General features: G+C 45.9%; 1 protein-coding gene across 3 annotated transcripts in view; it reads right to left on the reverse strand.

Moving 5' to 3' along the window:
* RGS10 (regulator of G protein signaling 10) overlaps positions 1-21,085 on the reverse strand; it is a 300,522-nt gene that overhangs the window by 71,428 nt on the left and 208,009 nt on the right. For all 3 annotated transcript variants that reach the window (XM_069611932.1, XM_069611934.1, XM_069611933.1), the window contains exons 2-3: positions 17,450-17,565; positions 12,072-12,158 (exon numbers count right to left, since the gene is read on the reverse strand). In XM_069611932.1, coding sequence (XP_069468033.1) covers positions 12,072-12,158; positions 17,450-17,565 — 203 coding nt within the window. The remainder of the gene's footprint in view (positions 1-12,071; positions 12,159-17,449; positions 17,566-21,085) is intronic.

Consider the following 21,085-nt stretch of genomic DNA (forward strand, 5'->3'; position numbering starts at 1 on the left):
GGTACAAGGGGACGCCAATTTGCAGGATTTTGATTGCTATTAGGAGAAACCCGGGCATTTCGTTTTGCAAAATAGATTTGAATAAGCGGGATATGCAGGCCATGTTGCTTGAATTGATGGGAATGGGTAAGGTGGGGACTAGCAAGTGCTTGCTGGTCAACGTATATTTAAACCAAGAGTCTGATTAAATGGAGGAAGACTTACTTTTTTGTCCTTCCTATTACTTGTAGAAATCCCTGAAGGGGAGATTTCAGTAATGGTCCTTGGGGACTTCAATGCTGAATGCCTGGATGATTCCTGGTACCAAGAACCGATGAGGGTGAAAACAGCAAGGAACGCTCAGGAGAGGGGAAAAAGGGTTCGACTGGAGCTAGAGGCTTGGGGCTTGGTGACCTTCAATGGGAAATACTCTGGAGACGTCCCCAGTGTTTTAGTTGGCAAAATGCTCCATGGAAGTCTACTATAGACTACTATTTCCTACATTCTGATTTGTTCCAGAAAGGGGGAAGTATGAATGTTAAACTACAGACTGAAGCGACCACTCTATGATTTGCTGTAAAGTTCAATTTCTTAGGGTTGATAAATCTGAGGCAGAGGCCCTTCAGGTTGCAATCCACCCAAGTAATCATGCAGTAAAGTGGTCGCCAAGAATAGCAATGGCCTTTGAGGATAACATTGGGAATCTCCTTTGTGAAGAGGAAAATGTCCTGTGCCACCCAAATGGCTTTGCTCCTTGTGTGGGGGCCTAATGCCAGCAAAACATCTTGAAAAAGGATTAAGGAAGGTTGGGCACCTCCATGGCTTTGATTCTTTGGTCCAAAAGCATAAAAAGCAGATGTTACTAGTGATAAGGACGATACAGAGGGAGTGGACTCCATGTGAGCTCAACGAGGTCCGCAGAGTGAAACAAAGTTATACAAATTGGCTAAAAGGCCACAAATTCCTAATGAGGATTAACGAGGCAGAACAAATGTTGAGCTGCAACACTACGAGGTTTTGGCAATTGATTAAGTCAAAGGGTATAGACCAATATCTGCATATTCAAGCAATATCGGAAGACGTTTTAGTAAAGTATTTCACCGAAGTTCATGTAAAGACGGTGGCACCTAGATGAAAACAATTTACACACGTCAGCTGTATCCAAGATGATCTATCCAACCTCACTTTTAAATGAAATATTTAACTTTGGTAACATCTTGGAAAATAGAAAGTTCCTGGGGACCTGGAGGAGATAGATTGTCACCAACGCACTAAAGGCCCATTTCCTTGTTGGATGACTCTAATAAAATGTTTGCCAAGTTGATTCTGAGAGAATTACCAATCTGGGCAAGAGGCGCCGACTGTCTGGACCCTTACCAAGCAGGCTTCAAAAAGATAGTAGGAACTGCCCTTAATTCTCTTGTCCTAGCACTTTTGTCTAGGCAAGCTAAGGAGCAGGGGAGGCCAGTCTATCTGGCCTTGCTGGATGTTAGCAAGGCATTTGATCACGTGAACAGAGCAACCCTTTGGAAGAGCAAGCAGGATAGTGGCTGTCCCCAAGCATTAATTGGTATCTTGAAGGCACTGCACCGGGGAACTAAAATTAAAGTCAGACTTGACTCACATGGTTCCTTTTCTGATTGGATAGAGATGAATCGGGGACTGCGCCCGGGGTGTGTCCTCGGTCCGTTTTGCATTAAGGTTAAGCTAGCCTGTTGGAAGACTGCTAGGACAATGCCCCAAAGCTGGGAGATGTAACAGTGCAATATTTAGCATATGCGGATGACATTGTCATTGTGATATGACCCCGATAGGGCTGCAAAAAGCTCTAAAGGCAGTTGCTGATTTTCAGAGTGAATTAAACGTATCGATTAACAGCACAAAATCTAAAATCTTGCTGCTGATTAGGGGGACCTGTAAATGGAAAAAACGTGGTTGGTTTATGAGAAGTCAGGTTTTGGAGGTGGTAAACAGATATAAGTATTTGGGCTCATCTATCTATGATGGAAAGGGTGGTAATGCACCAGAGTGGAAGTGAAGGCAAAGTTCTTGGCAGTAACTAGCTAGTTGTCCAATTTGACTACAAATTTGGGAGGTTTTCGTTTCTCCCTGTAATTAAGTTGTTTAAACAGAAAACCGTTCCTAAATTGGTTTTTCAGGCACAAACAAGACAAGACAGAGTAAGTTGGGCTAGATTGGAGGCTAAACTCTGCAGAAAAGAGCTGCATTTATCGGCTTCAATCCCAATAGTCGGAATACTCTTCGAGCTGGGGCAGTTACCAATTCAGGCGATAAGTGATTGGGCAAAGCTAGTATTGTCTCTCCGCCCAATGCTTCGTTTTTCGTCCACCTTAATGATATTTGGACAAAGAGTAATTGCAGGGTCTCGGTGGACTGGGCTGAATGGTGCTCGCAGACCCTTGTAAAAATGGATTCCTTAACGCATGAATTGTCCACTAACCCAAATAAAGTGAAGCAAAAGTTGTTTAGACACGTGTGTATCCAGATTAGAGCTGCTTTATTGGAGTATCAGAGGTTTAATAACCATTTTGCCTGGACGATAAAGAACTATAATATTCTGGCTCCATATTTGTGGATACACTCGTCTAGAGAGTTTAAGTTTTAAATGATAACAGTAAAATTCAATTTGTTCCCCACGATGGAGGTGTCGGAAACAAGGAAAAAGATCGTAAGGGGGGAATGACTATGTCGTTATTGTGCCATAGAGGACGAAACCTTAAAGCACTTGTGTGTGCATTGTCTAGTCTTGCGCACTCTTTGGTGGAGAATAACTGAGTTGCGCACTAGTATGTCAGAGGAGGACCTATGGCCTGGAAGTATGAATACAAATGAAATTTCCCTGTCTATAAAGCTCTTAGAATTTTTGGATGTTGTTTTAAATAAGTGTTAAACTAAAAAGGAAGGACTGTTTCTATCAATTTCATTCTTTTAGGTAGGTGAAATTTTTCTAATGATTTACTTGTACATTTTTTGAGGATGCAATAATATGTATGAAAAGTTCAAATCTGTACTAAACCACACAATAAAGTAAATAAATAAATAAAGCATATTTAACTTCCCGTGTATTGAGATTGAGAACTGTTTTATAACGGCGCAATCCTATTGGAAAATGCTCTGTAAATCAGGCCCAAAGTGCATCACTGAAATGCGTCCATAGCCGAGCCATGGTTACATGATGTTTTGTTTTGATTGGATGAGGTTTTCATGTGATCTGAAGGAAGGCTGAAGGAAGGCTTCTCGATTCAGTGTTCTTTTCGGAGTGGTTCTCAAAATCAGGCTTTGTACAGAAGTTTGAAAAGTTACTTTTAGGATAGCTATCCTCTTAACCTACCTCTCATCGGCCTGCTAGCTAACATTTTTCCTTTGCACCTAAACCTGCATCTGTACCTCACTTCCTCGGCCTCCACTCAAGCACTTCACCCATCATGGTCACATCCTGAGCACATCTGGCTGTACCATCTACCTGAACTTAAAAATGGCCAATGCTGGTTGTCCTTAATCTACGTATGTCCACTTATGTATTATCCCTGGTGACTGTTCCATTTACTCCCATCCACAACCTGGTTAGAATGTCCCTCAAACTCACCCCATTGTAAGAAGTTCACTGCTTCCCATCCAATCTGATTTCTCATCTATTGTACATTCTTTTTTTATCAAAAGAGTATTGTTCCTCCTGTATATAAATACATAAAAATAAATAAGTTTAATGTTTGATTTGTTTGTAGGGTGAATGTGAGGAGTATAAAGGAAGTAGAGTAGATTTGTTTGTTTTGGGACAGAGGCAGTGGGCACAGAGCCAAATGTGCACTATTCATCGATTCATAAGACGTGACAAACAAAGAGTATGCCATGTAAAAAGGTGACGTTTATTTCCCAAAAGTAAAACATGTATGAGTATTGGTTCGCGAACTGTAACCTGCATGGTGCTAAGGGTGCTCAATTACAAATAAAATATGACCTTGTGGCGTTGTGCTGTTGTTTCTGAAGCCTGTTTCTTTCTTGATGATGTCACGGTCATCCACAGAGAAAATGGATTTCAAGAAGTAGGGGGTGGAGCTGAAGTGGTCCGCAAGGTAAGTGTGTTTATTCTTAAATTAAACACTGTTAGCAGCTGCATGGTGCAAAGGGTGTTTAATTAAAACAAAAACAATATGAGCTCGCCGTGTGGCACTGTTCTGTGCCGTACTTTTCAAAGCCCATTTCTCTGTTGATGATGTCACGGTCATCAACAGAGACCATTTCAAGGATTTCAAGAGCTAGGGTGGGTGCTGACGTTTGCTGCAAGGTAAGTGGTTTTATTTTTGAAGGACCCTTAGCACCTGCATAGGAAACTACACGGGTGTTAATGGCGATATAATCTGCAGGTGCAGTCCGAGACTGCTGGTAACGTGAACGCTGCCTGCATTAAGGAGCCTGGGGCAGCAGGTGGTTATCGGTAGGGTTAGCGCGTTGCTGTGGTACTCAAACTTAAACCTACGCCCCCCCAGTTTAGATCTTTTTAACAACGTTTTGGGTGGTTTTGAAATTAATCGTTGTGGGCTTAAGGAGGTTATGGAAGGGATGGTAGGGGGAGGGAGTCGATGCAGGAAAGATAGGTGGAAAATAGACATTTATTTTAAAAAAGTAAGTCAGGTAAAAACAAAACTGAAAAGGGTGGTAAAAAATACTCTAAAAACAAAAGAGACCTATTGGAAATGTCATCCATGCTCCACCCTGGCATCTTCAATTGCCTCGAAAGTTGTTAGATTCAGTGCTATTGGCATCTAGCACTTCCTGAAGGTGAAAATGCCACCTACTGGAGATCTGCGTTGTGGTGGAAGGTGCAACGCTGGGGCAACAGAGGTGACAAACCCATCATTGGCACCAGATAAAGTCGATGGGAGAGGTGCAGAGGATGAGGTAGCTGATGATGGTGGTCCTGCTTCCTCTGCGTCCTGTGGCTTTGCAGGTCAGGTACTGGGTTGCAGGGCATTACAACCAAGGCAGATTGCCTGTTGCCAGAACCTGCTCTTGAAACATTCAACCACTTGCCGCCAGTAGTAACGTATCAGGTGGTTCACAAATGTCATGGTGCTCAGGCTTTGTGCAAGAACTGTAGAGAATCATCTCCATCGCACCTCGCCATGAAATATGCAGTGTGCCTGCTCGATGTCTGACAGGGAGGTGTCTTTAGGCACCTTTAAGTACCAGTGAAGGGAAGGTGTGAAGCTCTTGGGTGGTACTTCTTGAGTGTAGCTGGCTGCTCTTCCCACTTGATGTCTTCTGGGTCTTCCGGGACTGTGACAAGGTCAATCTCTTCATCTCTCAAGAGTGCCTCAGGGTGTTGTGTCGCCATCTCCAGAAAATGATCAAAAAGAAAAATTCTAATAAAAAGGATTAAAAAATTCTTTAAAAGGAAATTTAAAAAACAACAACAAATATAAAACAAACAGACAGAACACAAGGTACAACAAAAGGAAAACACTAAGGGAAAAGGTTTGGAAAGGAAATACTACCAATTTAGAAGATCTGGTAGACAACGTGTTCATTCTGTCTACCTGAATTTGTCTCCAAGCAATGAGGAAATGTATGGATTTCTGCGGTATATACATATGTAATTTACGTTCTATGTGTCTAGGAAACAATTAGCTCTCGAATTTCATACCATGCACGTACCCTTAGACCAATCCATTTGCAGATTTTGTGTACCCGTGAATCGAGATTCAAAAAGAAAATTCTGTTTTTAATTCTTTTTATATTAAGGATTTTTGAATATGTAAAGTGCCAATTTAGCTGTTGATTAAATCAGGCCTGGCACATGCGTATTTAGATGTATGTTTTTCCTTATGAATATTCTTATGAATCTCGATTTGAGACGCGAATGTTGAATTTTAGTGCTGCTCACATTGCTGACTCGCCAAGATGAGCAAAATAGTACATTTGTTCTCTGTTTTTATTGAACTTTTTCAAAAAGAGTGCTATTATCAATGTTTTTTCTAGTGTTTACATTCTCCCTTCACATAAAATGAAGTTATTGGAAGATTAAGGTGCAGTTTTTATTTCAGTAGGCGTATACGTGGTTCTTGATCTGCATTGTTGCTCAATGTACTCTTCCTAGCCTCAGTATCGTATGAATATTTCGTAATATCATGACTTCTCGAGTCACACAATGTCTTCATATCTTTGCTTTTTTGTTAATTCTTGACCTCAAAATTGAAAGACATAGATATTGTACATAATCCATATCTTATAACCATACACCCCTCTTCCTCATCCCAGTAGTTTTGTAGATCTGAACATTAGTTTTGAAAAAACAGTTTATATTTATAGCGAGTCCTCAAATGGAGTTCTGTGTTTATTATGTGTAAGGTATATTTGTGCAGCAACTCAGTCGTCCTCGTTACAGTCGCCCAATAACCATGCCTCGCTATTCCTTGTCACAGTCGATAGTTTGATAAATTCAACTAGGTTTCTTCGTGTTTGATTCTGGCATTTCTTCTAGGTCGACTGCACCCTCATTGTGCATGAAATATATGATTGTAAATTCTGTACCTGCGTTGTAACATCTGTAACTAGACAAGTTTTTCATGTAACCTACGTTGTGATACCTCCGGGTTTGGGCATGTAACAACTGCAATAAATAAATAAAAATAAGTCCCCGCTACTCCACCTGACTCTTCCTTATCACAGTGTCTAACTACCCATCTCACGCTTCCTCATGACAGCCTCTCAATGACTCCACCTGACTCTTCCTTATCACAGTGTCTAACTACCCATCTCACTCTTCTTCATGACAGCCTCTCAATGACTCCACCTGACTCTTCCTTATCACAGTGTCTAACTACCCATCTCACTCTTCCTCATGACAGCCTCTCAATGACTCCACCTGACTCTTCCTTATCACAGTGTCTAACTACCCATCTCACGCTTCCTCATGACAGCCTCTCAATGACTCCACCTGACTCTTCCTTATCACAGTGTCTAACTACCCATCTCACGCTTCCTCATGACAGCCTCTCAATGACTCCACCTGACTCTTCCTTATCACAGTGTCTAACTACCCATCTCACGCTTCCTCATGACAGCCTCTCAATGACTCCACCTGACTCTTCCTTATCACAGTGTCTAACTACCCATCTCACGCTTCCTCATGACAGCCTCTCAATGACTCCACCTGACTCTTCCTTATCACAGTGTCTAACTACCCATCTCACGCTTCCTCATGACAGCCTCTCAATGACTCCACCTGACTCTTCCTTATCACAGTGTCTAACTACCCATCTCACGCTTCCTCATGACAGCCTCTCAATGACTCCACCTGACTCTTCCTTATCACAGTGTCTAACTACCCATCTCACGCTTCCTCATGACAGCCTCTCAATGACTCCACCTGACTCTTCCTTATCACAGTGTCTAACTACCCATCTCACGCTTCCTCATGACAGCCTCTCAATGACTCCACCTGACTCTTCCTTATCACAGTGTCTAACTACCCATCTCACGCTTCCTCATGACAGCCTCTCAATGACTCCACCTGACTCTTCCTTATCACAGTGTCTAACTACCCATCTCACGCTTCTTTATGACAGACCCCAACTGCACAACTTTCCTCTTCCTCATTGCAGCCTCTCAATGACTCCGCCTGGCTCTTCCTTATCACAGTGTCTAACTACCCATCTCACGCTTCTTCATGACAGACCCCAACTGCACAACTTTCCTCTTCCTCATTACAGCCTCTCAATGACTCCACCTGACTCTTCCTTATCACAGTGTCTAACTACCCATCTCACTCTTCTTTATGACAGACCCCAACTGCACAACTTTCCTCTTCCTCATTGCAGCCTCTCAATGACTCCACCTGACTCTTCCTTATCACAGTGTCTAACTACCCATCTCACGCTTCCTCATGACAGCCTCTCAATGACTCCACCTGACTCTTCCTTATCACAGTGTCTAACTACCCATCTCACGCTTCTTTATGACAGACCCCAACTGCACAACTTTCCTCTTCCTCATTGCAGCCTCTCAATGACTCCGCCTGGCTCTTCCTTATCACAGTGTCTAACTACCCATCTCACGCTTCTTCATGACAGACCCCAACTGCACAACTTTCCTCTTCCTCATTGCAGCCTCTCAATGACTCCACCTGACTCTTCCTTATCACAGTGTCTAACTACCCATCTCACTCTTCTTTATGACAGACCCCAACTGCACAACTTTCCTCTTCCTCATTGCAGCCTCTCAATGACTCCACCTGACTCTTCCTTATCACAGTGTCTAACTACCCATCTCACGCTTCCTCATGACAGCCTCTCAATGACTCCACCTGACTCTTCCTTATCACAGTGTCTAACTACCCATCTCACGCTTCTTTATGACAGACCCCAACTGCACAACTTTCCTCTTCCTCATTGCAGCCTCTCAATGACTCCGCCTGGCTCTTCCTTATCACAGTGTCTAACTACCCATCTCACGCTTCTTCATGACAGACCCCAACTGCACAACTTTCCTCTTCCTCATTGCAGCCTCTCAATGACTCCACCTGACTCTTCCTTATCACAGTGTCTAACTACCCATCTCACGCTTCTTTATGACAGACCCCAACTGCACAACTTTCCTCTTCCTCATTGCAGCCTCTCAATGACTCCACCTGGCTCTTCCTTATCACAGTGTCTAACTACCCATCTCACGCTTCCTCATGACAGCCTCTCAATGACTCCACCTGACTCTTCCTTATCACAGTGTCTAACTACCCATCTCACGCTTCCTCATGACAGCCTCTCAATGACTCCACCTGACTCTTCCTTATCACAGTGTCTAACTACCCATCTCACGCTTCCTCATGACAGCCTCTCAATGACTCCACCTGACTCTTCCTTATCACAGTGTCTAACTACCCATCTCACGCTTCCTCATGACAGCCTCTCAATGACTCCACCTGACTCTTCCTTATCACAGTGTCTAACTACCCATCTCACGCTTCCTCATGACAGCCTCTCAATGACTCCACCTGACTCTTCCTTATCACAGTGTCTAACTACCCATCTCACGCTTCCTCATGACAGCCTCTCAATGACTCCACCTGACTCTTCCTTATCACAGTGTCTAACTACCCATCTCACGCTTCTTTATGACAGACCCCAACTGCACAACTTTCCTCTTCCTCATTGCAGCCTCTCAATGACTCCGCCTGGCTCTTCCTTATCACAGTGTCTAACTACCCGTCTCACGCTTCTTCATGACAGACCCCAACTGCACAACTTTCCTCTTCCTCATTGCAGCCTCTCAATGACTCCACCTGGCTCTTCCTTATCACAGTGTCTAACTACCCATCTCACGCTTCTTTATGACAGACCCCAACTGCACAACTTTCCTCTTCCTCATTGCAGCCTCTCAATGACTCCGCCTGACTCTTCCTTATCACAGTGTCTAACTACCCATCTCACGCTTCTTTATGACAGACCCCAACTGCACAACTTTCCTCTTCCTCATTGCAGCCTCTCAATGACTCCGCCTGGCTCTTCCTTATCACAGTGTCTAACTACCCATCTCACGCTTCCTCATGACAGACCCCAACTGCACAACTTTCCTCTTCCTCATTGCAGCCTCTCAATGACTCCACCTGACTCTTCCTTATCACAGTGTCTAACTACCCATCTCACGCTTCCTCATGACAGCCTCTCAATGACTCCACCTGACTCTTCCTTATCACAGTGTCTAACTACCCATCTCACGCTTCCTCATGACAGACCCCAACTGCACAACTTTCCTCTTCCTCATTGCAGCCTCTCAATGACTCCGCCTGACTCTTCCTTATCACAGTGTCTAACTACCCATCTCACGCTTCTTTATGACAGACCCCAACTGCACAACTTTCCTCTTCCTCATTGCAGCCTCTCAATGACTCCGCCTGACTCTTCCTTATCACAGTGTCTAACTACCCATCTCACGCTTCTTCATGACAGACCCCAACTGCACAACTTTCCTCTTCCTCATTGCAGCCTCTCAATGACTCCGCCTGGCTCTTCCTTATCACAGTGTCTAACTACCCATCTCACGCTTCTTCATGACAGACCCCAACTGCACAACTTTCATCTTCCTCATTGCAGCCTCTCAATGACTCCACCTGGCTTTTCCTCATACATTACACCATTCCTAATCCATTCTCAACTTTCATCTTCCTCATTGCAGCCTCTCAATGACTCCGCCTGGCTTTTCCTCATACATTACACCATTCCTAATCCATTCTCAACTTTCCTCTTCCTCATTGCAGCCTCTCAATGACTCCACCTGACTCTTCCTTATCACAGTGTCTAACTACCCATCTCACTCTTCTTCATGACAGCCTCTCAATGACTCCACCTGACTCTTCCTTATCACAGTGTCTAACTACCCATCTCACTCTTCCTCATGACAGCCTCTCAATGACTCCACCTGACTCTTCCTTATCACAGTGTCTAACTACCCATCTCACGCTTCCTCATGACAGCCTCTCAATGACTCCACCTGACTCTTCCTTATCACAGTGTCTAACTACCCATCTCACGCTTCCTCATGACAGCCTCTCAATGACTCCACATGACTCTTCCTTATCACAGTGTCTAACTACCCATCTCACGCTTCCTCATGACAGCCTCTCAATGACTCCACCTGACTCTTCCTTATCACAGTGTCTAACTACCCATCTCACTCTTCCTCATGACAGCCTCTCAATGACTCCACCTGACTCTTCCTTATCACAGTGTCTAACTACCCATCTCACGCTTCCTCATGACAGCCTCTCAATGACTCCACCTGACTCTTCCTTATCACAGTGTCTAACTACCCATCTCACTCTTCCTCATGACAGCCTCTCAATGACTCCACCTGACTCTTCCTTATCACAGTGTCTAACTACCCATCTCACGCTTCTTTATGACAGCCTCTCAATGACTCCACCTGACTCTTCCTTATCACAGTGTCTAACTACCCATCTCACGCTTCCTCATGACAGCCTCTCAATGACTCCACCTGACTCTTCCTTATCACAGTGTCTAACTACCCATCTCACGCTTCCTCATGACAGCCTCTCAATGACTCCACCTGACTCTTCCTTATCACAGTGTCTAACTACCCATCTCACGCTTCCTCATGACAGCCTCTCAATGACTCCACCTGACTCTTCCTTATCACAGTGTCTAACTACCCATCTCACGCTTCCTCATGACAGCCTCTCAATGACTCCACCTGACTCTTCCTTATCACAGTGTCTAACTACCCATCTCACTCTTCCTCATGACAGCCTCTCAATGACTCCACCTGACTCTTCCTTATCACAGTGTCTAACTACCCATCTCACGCTTCCTCATGACAGCCTCTCAATGACTCCACCTGACTCTTCCTTATCACAGTGTCTAACTACCCATCTCACGCTTCTTTATGACAGACCCCAACTGCACAACTTTCATCTTCCTCATTACAGCCTCTCAATGACTCCGCCTGGCTTTTCCTCATACATTACACCATTCCTAATCCATTCTCAACTTTCATCTTCCTCATTGCAGCCTCTCAATGACTCCACCTGGCTTTTCCTCATACATTACACCATTCCTAATCCATTCTCAACTTTCATCTTCCTCATTACAGCCTCTCAATGACTCCACCTGGCTTTTCCTCATACATTACACCATTACTAATCCATTCCTATATAGTAGACACACCAAAAAGAAGACATACTTGATACACCCGATGCTGTAACGGTAATATCACTTGTTTTAACACTGTTGCCCAACTCATAGCAGCACCCATAATGTAGGCTAGTGTAGCATAGTGGAGCATTAACTGCTGGGATATTATGCATGTCTACACAAAGAGGCACTTACGAGGTCACGCAAGGTAGTGTAACATTGCATGGCAAAAAGCACCACAACAGCATACGACACAGAGCAGAGGGGGTGGGGGGGACAGGTGTACTCTCCTACAGATTAGTCGGCTTCCAGTGTGGGCCTCGTTTCGCAATCAGTGTCTATGATACAGGTTTCCTCCCCTGTACAGGGCTCCTGCCTCCACTTGTCGACCCGCCTCAGATGCAGGTACAAGGCTTCAGGGAATACCTGCTTCCGGTCGCTTGACTTCTTGAAGTCCTCACAGGCCAGCCAGAACAGCACGTTCTCCTCGCTGAACTCCTTCCGCAAGAACTCCTGCAGGGGCGGAAAGCAAGAGGGGGTGAGTGCGGAGGCTGGGCGCCAGGACTCACTCTGTTCAGGAACAGCAAAGTCAGCCCAAGACTGCACATACCTGCGACCTCTCCACCAACACCACCGCAGCCCCAAGACTACACATGCCTGCGACCTCCCCACCAACACCACCGCAGCCCCAAGAATGCACATGCCTGCGACCTCGCCACCAACACCACCGCAGGGCCAAGACTGCACATACCTGCGACCTCCCCACCAACACCACCACAGCCCCAAGACTGCACATGCCTGCGTCCTCGCCACCAACACCACCGCAGGGCCAAGACTGCACATACCTGCGACCTCCCCACCAACACCACCACAGCCCCAAGACTGCACACGCCTGCGACCTTGCCACCAACACCACCGCAGAGCCAAGACTGCACATGCCTGCGACCTCACCAACAAGACCACACCGCCCACAACTGCAGATACCTGCGACCTCCCCGCCAATACCACCACAGCCCCAAGACTGCACATGCTTGTGACCTTGCCACCAACACCACCGCAGTCCCAAGAGTGCACATACCTGCGACCTTCCCACCAATACCACCGCAGCCCCAAGACTGCACATGCTGCTACCTTGCCACCAATGCCACCAACACCACCGCAGCCCCAACACTGCACATACCTGTGACCACCCCACCAACACCACCGCAGCCCCAAAATTGTGTAACCCTCACCAAATGCCTTGCTCTACCTTAGGCCCTTTCTGCCACTCATGTGGGAACGCCCACATGTGCATCTAGAAGTAAATAGCAGGTGTGTAATTTAAGGAAAGGGGCATGCACTACGTGCACACATTTTAGATTTCCACACGTGAAACCCTCGTTTTGTGAATTGCTCGTAATTAGCATTACGCCTCACGCTGTGTCCGATTGTAACTAGTGAAGACGTCTTATCTATGTATTTATTTATTTATTTAAGCATTTGTTTCAACGCACCAAGCCGTGAGACATCTGGGTGACATTTACAGAAAGTGCACAAACATAGTGAGGCGCAGCAGAACGCATATGATTACAGACAAAGTTGCTGTATGTATACAACCTGGTAAAGCCACAGGGGGCTACATCAAGTGTGTAGTACAGGTAAGCAGAGATACGGTAGGTAAGGTAGCACAAGCTTGGCAAAGCCACTTCTCATGTTACGGGGGGTGGCTACATCATGTGTGCAGTAGAGGTCTGCATAGATGCAATAGGTAAGGTAGCACACACTTTGCAGACCCAGTTCTCATGATACAGGGGCTACAACAAGTGTGCAGTACAGGTAAGCAGAGATACGGTAGGTAAGGTAGCACAAGCTTGGCAAAACCAGTTATCATGATACGGGGGCTACATCAAGTGTGCAGTACAGGTAAGCAGAGATACGGTAGGTAAGGTAGCACAAGCTTGGCAAAGCCAGTTCTCATGTTACGGGGGACTACATCAAGTGTGCAGTACTGGTAAACATAGATACGGTAGGTAAGGTAGCACAAGCTTGGCAAAGCCAGTTCTCATGTTACGGGGGACTACATCAAGTGTGCAGTACAGGTAAACATAGATACGGTAGGTAAGGTAGCACAAGCTTGGCAGAGCAGGTTCTCATGTTACAGGGGGGCTACATCAAGTGTGCAGTACTGGTAAACATAGATACGGTAGGTAAGGTAGCACAAGCTTGGCAAAGTTACTTCTCATGTTACGGGGCACTACATCAAGTGTGCAGTACTGGTAAACATAGATACGGTAGGTAAGGTAGCACAAGCTTGGCAAAGTTACTTCTCATGTTACGGGGCACTACATCAAGTGTGCAGTACTGCGGGGAGCACTCAAGGTCAAAGGCAACAAAGGGAAAAAATCGATTTGCCATTGCGGGAACAGAGCCATCATGTGTAGCGCCTGATCCAGTAGAATGGGCAGGCCACTAGAAATATTATAGGTGGGTTTGAGTGCCTGCTGCAGAAGACGGTTAATCATCTGCTGGCCACAGGCTTGAGTTCTGGCCGGCCTGTCTCAGCCTTGCATCCTTCTGAGGTTGAGAAATAATAGTTCTGTCCAAAGGTACTCATTGGGCCTCATTACAAGTATGGTGGTCCGGAAATAAGGGTGCCGGTAGCAACGTACCAGCACCCTTTGGAGGTTCGTTGGAGGCTCCTCCAAGGCAGCCTAAATAAAAAGGAGCCTTTTTTGGAGTGGCCACCAACAGGCAGGGTAAAGGCCCTAAACCCAATTTGTAGCAAGAACAGGTGGTTAATGTTGTGTTGTGGGTCCTGTTGGGTCAGTGTTCGAGTCTTATTTCTAAACTGGCAGACACAGCAAATATGAGCTGACAGAGCATGAAATAGCGGGGGTGGGCGGGGCAGTTCTGCATTAGAAGAAGGCACCTCACATTGTAGGCTATCCATTTTATGTGGGCAGCATGCTCGCTGCAAGCAGGGGCCAGGGAGAGTGGTGAGGGCGAAGGAGAGCATGGTGGGAGGCCCACCAACTAAGCACCTGTACAAGAGTTCAATTTTGCTAAATTAGGAGCAGGTGCGCTAAGCACCAAGAGGAAGCCGATGCACTGTATTAGAAGCTAACGCTGTGTAAGAAATATGCTGCAAAACATCAGGAAGGAGCTCAAGACCTCCTCTTCGAGGAACGGCTCCTCCCTAACACCTGCGTGCACACCGCATCCCCTCCCCACCTAACCCGACACTGGGCTACTGGCTTGCAGATCCCTTGCTGCCAAATTGCTCACACTCCCACTTCTGCGTTTTTAGCTCCCCGCTCCCTTGTATCGATCCCTTGTATCTTTTCCCGTCGCTGTGTTTCCCCCTTCGACTTGTAAACCGCTCTTTTATTTATTATTTGTATAGCGCCAAATGACAAGCCTGGGGTCATCAGGGTGCTCACAAACATAAATACGAACACACAACAAGGACAGGCATGGGGACAAGACACAGCCCACAGAAGACAATGCTAATTAGAGCAACTAATCAGGCAAAAAGGCAACTTTTCAGGGCCTGCTTGAAAGATTCCAAGGAGCAACAACCCCGTAGTTCCAGTGGCAAGGCATTCCAGAGCTTAGGAGCAGCGTGGTCAAAGGCACACTGTCCACCCGCTACCAGATTTCTTCTTGGCACGGCCAACAGATTGGTAAAGTTGGACCTCAGGATTCTCTGTGCAGGTAGCCAAGAAGTTCTTTCCCATAGGCAGTGGTCGAAGTGAGTGGGAACGGTCGGGAGTGGTGTTCCACTACTTTAATTTTTTTTACTGTGCTTGCTCTACTGCTCATGTTGCTGTTCCTCTTCTGCCTGCGAGAGAAGCTTGCTCTACTGCACGTGGTGCTGTTCCTCTTCTGCCTGCGAGAGAAGCTTGCTCTACTGCACGTGGTGCTGTTCCTCTTCTGCCTGCGAGAGAAGCTTGCTCTACTGCTCATGTTGCTGTTCCTCTTCTGCCTGCGAGAGAAGCTTGCTCTACTGCACGTGGTGCTGTTCCTCTTCTGCCTGCGAGAGAAGCTTGCTCTACTGCACGTGGTGCTGTTCCTCTTCTGCCTGCGAGAGAAGCTTGCTCTACTGCACGTGGTGCTGTTCCTCTTCTGCCTGCGAGAGAAGCTTGCTCTACTGCACGTGGTGCTGTTCCTCTTCTGCCTGCGAGAGAAGCTTGCTCTACTGCTCATGTTGCTGTTCCTCTTCTGCCTGCGAGAGAAGCTTGCTCTACTGCACGTGGTGCTGTTCCTCTTCTGCCTGCGAGAGAAGCTTGCTCTACTGCACGTGGTGCTGTTCCTCTTCTGCCTGCGAGAGAAGCTTGCTCTACTGCTCATGTTGCTGTTCCTCTTCTGCCTGCGAGAGAAGCTTGCTCTACTGCACGTGGTGCTGTTCCTCGTCTGCCTGCGAGAGAAGCTTGCTCTACTGCACGTGGTGCTGTTCCTTTTCTGCCTGCGAGAGAAGCTTGCTCTACTGCACGTGGTGCTGTTCCTCTTCTGCCTGCGAGAGAAGCTTGCTCTACTGCACGTGGTGCTGTTCCTCTTCTGCCTGCGAGAGAAGCTTGCTCTACTGCACGTGGTGCTGTTCCTCTTCTGCCTGCGAGAGAAGCTTGCTCTACTGCTCATGTTGCTGTTCCTCTTCTGCCTGCGAGAGAAGCTTGCTCTACTGCACGTGGTGCTGTTCCTCTTCTGCCTGCGAGAGAAGCTTGCTCTACTGCACGTGGTGCTGTTCCTCTTCTGCCTGCGAGAGAAGCTTGCTCTACTGCACGTGGTGCTGTTCCTCTTCTGCCTGCGAGAGAAGCTTGCTCTACTGCACGTGGTGCTGTTCCTCTTCTGCCTGCGAGAGAAGCTTGCTCTACTGCACGTGGTGCTGTTCCTCTTCTGCCTGCGAGAGAAGCTTGCTCTACTGCTCGTGTTGCTGTTCCTCTTCTGCCTGCGAGAGAAGCTTGCTCTACTGCACGTGGTGCTGTTCCTCTTCTGCCTGCGAGAGAAGCTTGCTCTACTGCTCGTGTTGCTGTTCCTCTTCTGCCTGCGAGAGAAGCTTGCTCTACTGCACGTGGTGCTGTTCCTCTTCTGCCTGCGAGAGAAGCTTGCTCTACTGCTCATGTTGCTGTTCCTCTTCTGCCTGCGAGAGAAGCTTGCTCTGTTGCTGCCTGTGCTGTTCCTGTTTTCTGTGTGTGAGGAACGCTTCCGGTTGTTCTCATTCTGGTCTAGCTGAGCGGTGTGCGGCTAAAGACGCAGTCCCTGTGAGAGAAGCTTGCAGTCATGCTGGCTGCATTGCGCCTTCTTCAGCCTGCATTGCTGAGGTTGGAGAGAGGGGGCCGCGCTGTTTCTCCTGCACATGTTCTGGGTGTGAGAAAGCCTGCAACCATATGGCCGAACCTAACTGCACACCATCCGAGCACTGTACAGAAGGAGTTCGGCTAAGGGCTGGAAGGAGGTCCTTGTTCGGGCAAGAAAGAAGCTTGCTATGGCATTGTCCGACCTACTTCTGGGGTGCCAGGGGTGCTTGCCCAGCTGCTAATATGGCACCTGTCCTCAGTCTGAAGGGAGCTTGACCTATTGTGGCAATGCTAACCTGCCTATGTGTGTGTGTGACACCGGGAAGCTTGCAATGTTGCTACCCGTGCTATACCTGCAGTGAGGGTGACAGGCAAGCATATTGCACTCCTGCTGCCTGCTCTTGCAGCCTTGGCTATTTCCTGAATTTAATGACATATGTGTATTTGTTAACTACGCTAAGTGCAATTATGCTCTAGCAGGACCGATCCAACCCTGTCCCCCGCACCAAACTCCATATAGGGTTACCGTACCCTAAATTGTTTAACTCCCTCCGGATCTTCTAGAAGGTTCTCCAGCGATGTCGCCCATCGGGAGGTTCGTCTGTGGTGGTTGTTGCTGATGCTCGCGCTGCCCTCGTCATTAATCTCTGCAGAACATGGAGGAAAGAGGAATTGGGCACAGTCAGAAACAGTGAAATAAATGCTCTCCTAATACGCTGTATTTTGTCCTGGTTCCCGCCAACCTCCACGAGGGGAGCAAAAGTGGGGTTTTATGCACCATAGACCAATCGGGCTGTAGCCCTCAGAGGCGTGTCCAGGGAGTGGCCTGGGGTGACACGTGCTACCACTGGAATCTGATTGGCCACCCCATTATCCTAAACTCTGATGGTTATGTGTGCGTGCGTGAGCTCGTGGGCCACCCCAGTCAAACGAGTCTGGACACGCCAATGGTAGCCCTGGTATTGAAAATTGAAAGATGCGGTGGTCGACTAGAGGGATGTTTGCCAAAAGACTGTTGTGATTGGCTGAACTCAACTCGAAGATGAGTGATGCTACAGTTGTGGCCCAATCAGCGTGGGAAAAACACATAGGCTAGTACCATTGGAGGGTTTACCACCGGGGGTGGGGGTTGCGTTAAAACGCTACAAACAAGATACTATCAATTCTCTTCTGAAAAATAGAAGCTATCAGTCTGTAGGAAACTTGTTTTACAGTTTTTTTTTAATGCTATCTGGCCTCATCCACAACACTTCTTTCCAGGAAGAGACCAACTCGCCCAAATGATATTGACATTCTAGTCATTCATTCATTACGCCCTGGACTCACTCACTCGTCAGAGAGTCAGTCACCTTTCCAATACTACATGGTTTATTCTCATATGTGGACGTTTTTGTGCCGTTTTGTGATCATTCATTAAGTTTTTGCAAAATCATCAAACTTACCTACCTCCAACTCGCTGAACTTAACGACGAAAGTTGCAGTTTTTTATACTTTCACAAATATGTGTAAAGAATTGTGCAAAAAATCAGACTTTGCATTGTTTCAATACCCTTTACTTTGGGGGGGGGAATGTGATGCTTTTTTCCATTGTTCTAAATAACTTAAACAACATTTTCATTAACCATTCTAACTGTTATATAAATTTAAAAACTAAGCGCTTGAAAACTAAGCACATTTATGCTTTGTGCTTAATATTTTGGTTTGATTACAAACTCCTTTCTTTTAAAGGAAAACATACTGTTGATTCAATTGTTTAGGATAGGTTTCTGCAAACTCAGACAAACATTCAAAACATTTTACAAAAACAGTATGGAGCAAAATTCCTGAAAACCTATCCAGTTTTAAAAACTCGTGCGTTTTTCAATTAAACTGAATTTTTCCTTATAACAAAACAAAATTCAACCGTTCTTAGTAAAACCCGGAAGGCGGCTGAACTTTCCCATAGCGCCTCTTCCAGAAGGTGCACTCAGGTCTTTGTTACCCTCACCTCCTGTTTCCTGTCAATTTCAAAACAATCCTTAACTGGCTAAGGTCACATCTCTGAATGGAGGTAAAAAGGCAAGCCAGTCTCTCGTCCTACAAGAGGAAACTCTCACGAAGACTAAGGGCCTCATTACGAGGTAGGAGGTAGCCATGGCGCTATTAGCACCATGGCTACCCCCTTACCGCATACTGGGTCCGGGTTCCTGAAATAGGGATTTACCGGGTCATTCCAACCTTGGAGGACCTGATAAGTCCCCATTCCGGGAACCATTCCCCATTCCCATTCGAGCCCCCGTAGGGCTCAATGGGAATGGGGATGGAGCTAATAAAGGTACCGCAATTTGCGGTACCGTTATTAGCTCTGAAGTCCCTTAACGGGTCCCTTCCATAACATCTGGTAAAACCAGGCGTTAAGGAAGGGACCCGCTAAGGGACCTCGGAATAGGGTGGTAAGGGATTACCGGCACCCACCGGTGTCCTTAATGGTGCCGGTAATCCCTTACCACCTACCTCGTAATGAGGCCCAAGGGGCCTGATTCACAGAACGTGTTCCTATGGGATTGCCCCATTATAAAACACTTCAGTGAATCAGGCCCTAAGGGTTGCGGCTCTGAGATATCCAGCATTTATTTAAAGCAAAGGAAATGGCCAGTCAAGGACATTACGGTCAAACCCAATGTTCTGGAAGATAATGCTGACGGGTTACTAGTAAGAACTTTGCGACTAACCTAATACTTAAGCTGATCTGACTCTCAGTATCCTCCTTTGTTCTCTTATATTTCACACCATTTTTGAAGTCCTTTCTTGTAGCTTGTGCTGCATATCGAAACCCCAGAGACTTAATTTTGGCGTCGCGTGCTTCTTTTTCCGTTTCTAATCTTCTCCTGCTTATCTATGGGTTGGAGCTTTTCCTGCTCTTCAAGTAGAACTGCTATGATCAAGATATGTACAGCCAATTACATGAAATAGACACTGGTGAGGATAACACAGGCTTCTCCTGTCCATGACATGGGGGCTCATCATGACTGTTGCATATTTTCTGCTCAATTTCTGCATGCACTAATCACCATTAGCACATGCAGAAATCTGAGGGTCGCTGTATTAGTAGAACTTAACAGCCCACCAAGCATTAATGGCCGCAGAATTCCAGAAAAACTGCTGGCATTTATTCAGAAAATCTGCTTTTGACGTTTGACCAATTCCTAAAAATTGTCAGTTGTTGATTGGTGGAAGGGAAAGGATTAGATACAGTAGCGGCACATACCACTAATGTACCATGTACTATAGTGCACAGAAAGGTGTCCCCAGATTACATTAAAAGGGGCTGAGGAGGTGAGCATCCATGATGGCCAGGTTTGCACCCCGTTTGGGGATCTTTCAGTAGTTTTCTGTCCCTTAAATTGAAGTGAAGAGAATTCCTTCCATTAAAGGGCAAATCGTTTTTTTCATACTGGTGGATTTTTAATTTCTATATACTTCCTAGGTCATGTCTTATGTTGGTAAAAAAACATGTAGAACTTGAAATACCGCCTGGTCTTAACCCTACCGTCAAAGTTAAAATCAGGGTCTTAATAGTTTTGCTTTCATTGTGTCTTGTAATCATTGGTGCCTTAGATTTAGCTAGACGTGTGATCAAAATTAAATATTTTCCAAGCTTAATAATCTAAAAAAAAGGACATGGAAGCAAAAAAAAGAATTAATGGTAATAACAAAATTAACCAAGTTTAAAAAAAAATCTAAAGTGGTCATTCAGTTAGAATTAGCTGTGCCTAGACACTTTAAACTTCTTGTCAAGCAGTTGGTAAATACCCCAACACTGTGCATACAGAGTGTACAGTCTACAGCACACAAATGCCTTGTTTTGTAACACTTTTAGGTCTAAGAGTCTGAATCCCATTGCTCGGAGTGTCATTTGCGCTGGGAAAAATACTTTTTGGAGGTCATTTGGAGGGACCAAATTACAGCACAACACAGAGATCATGATTATAAAATAATGAATAACAAAAAAACCTATAACAACATTTCTGGCACATTAGATTGAGAGCAGCCTTTTGTTTTGTCTTTGTTCCTTTGTAATACCCTTCTTTATTTAGCTCAGGAGCAATGTGTTTGTCTTGGAAGCAAGACAACGCTGTGCAACACAGGTTCGAAACCTGTTCTTGTGCTTAAAAACCACTTGCTGGT

Source organism: Ambystoma mexicanum, chromosome 8 (assembly GCF_040938575.1).
Source record: "Ambystoma mexicanum isolate Mex_15411 chromosome 8, UKY_AmexF1_1, whole genome shotgun sequence".
In the NCBI taxonomy this organism is placed as follows: domain Eukaryota; kingdom Metazoa; phylum Chordata; class Amphibia; order Caudata; family Ambystomatidae; genus Ambystoma; species Ambystoma mexicanum.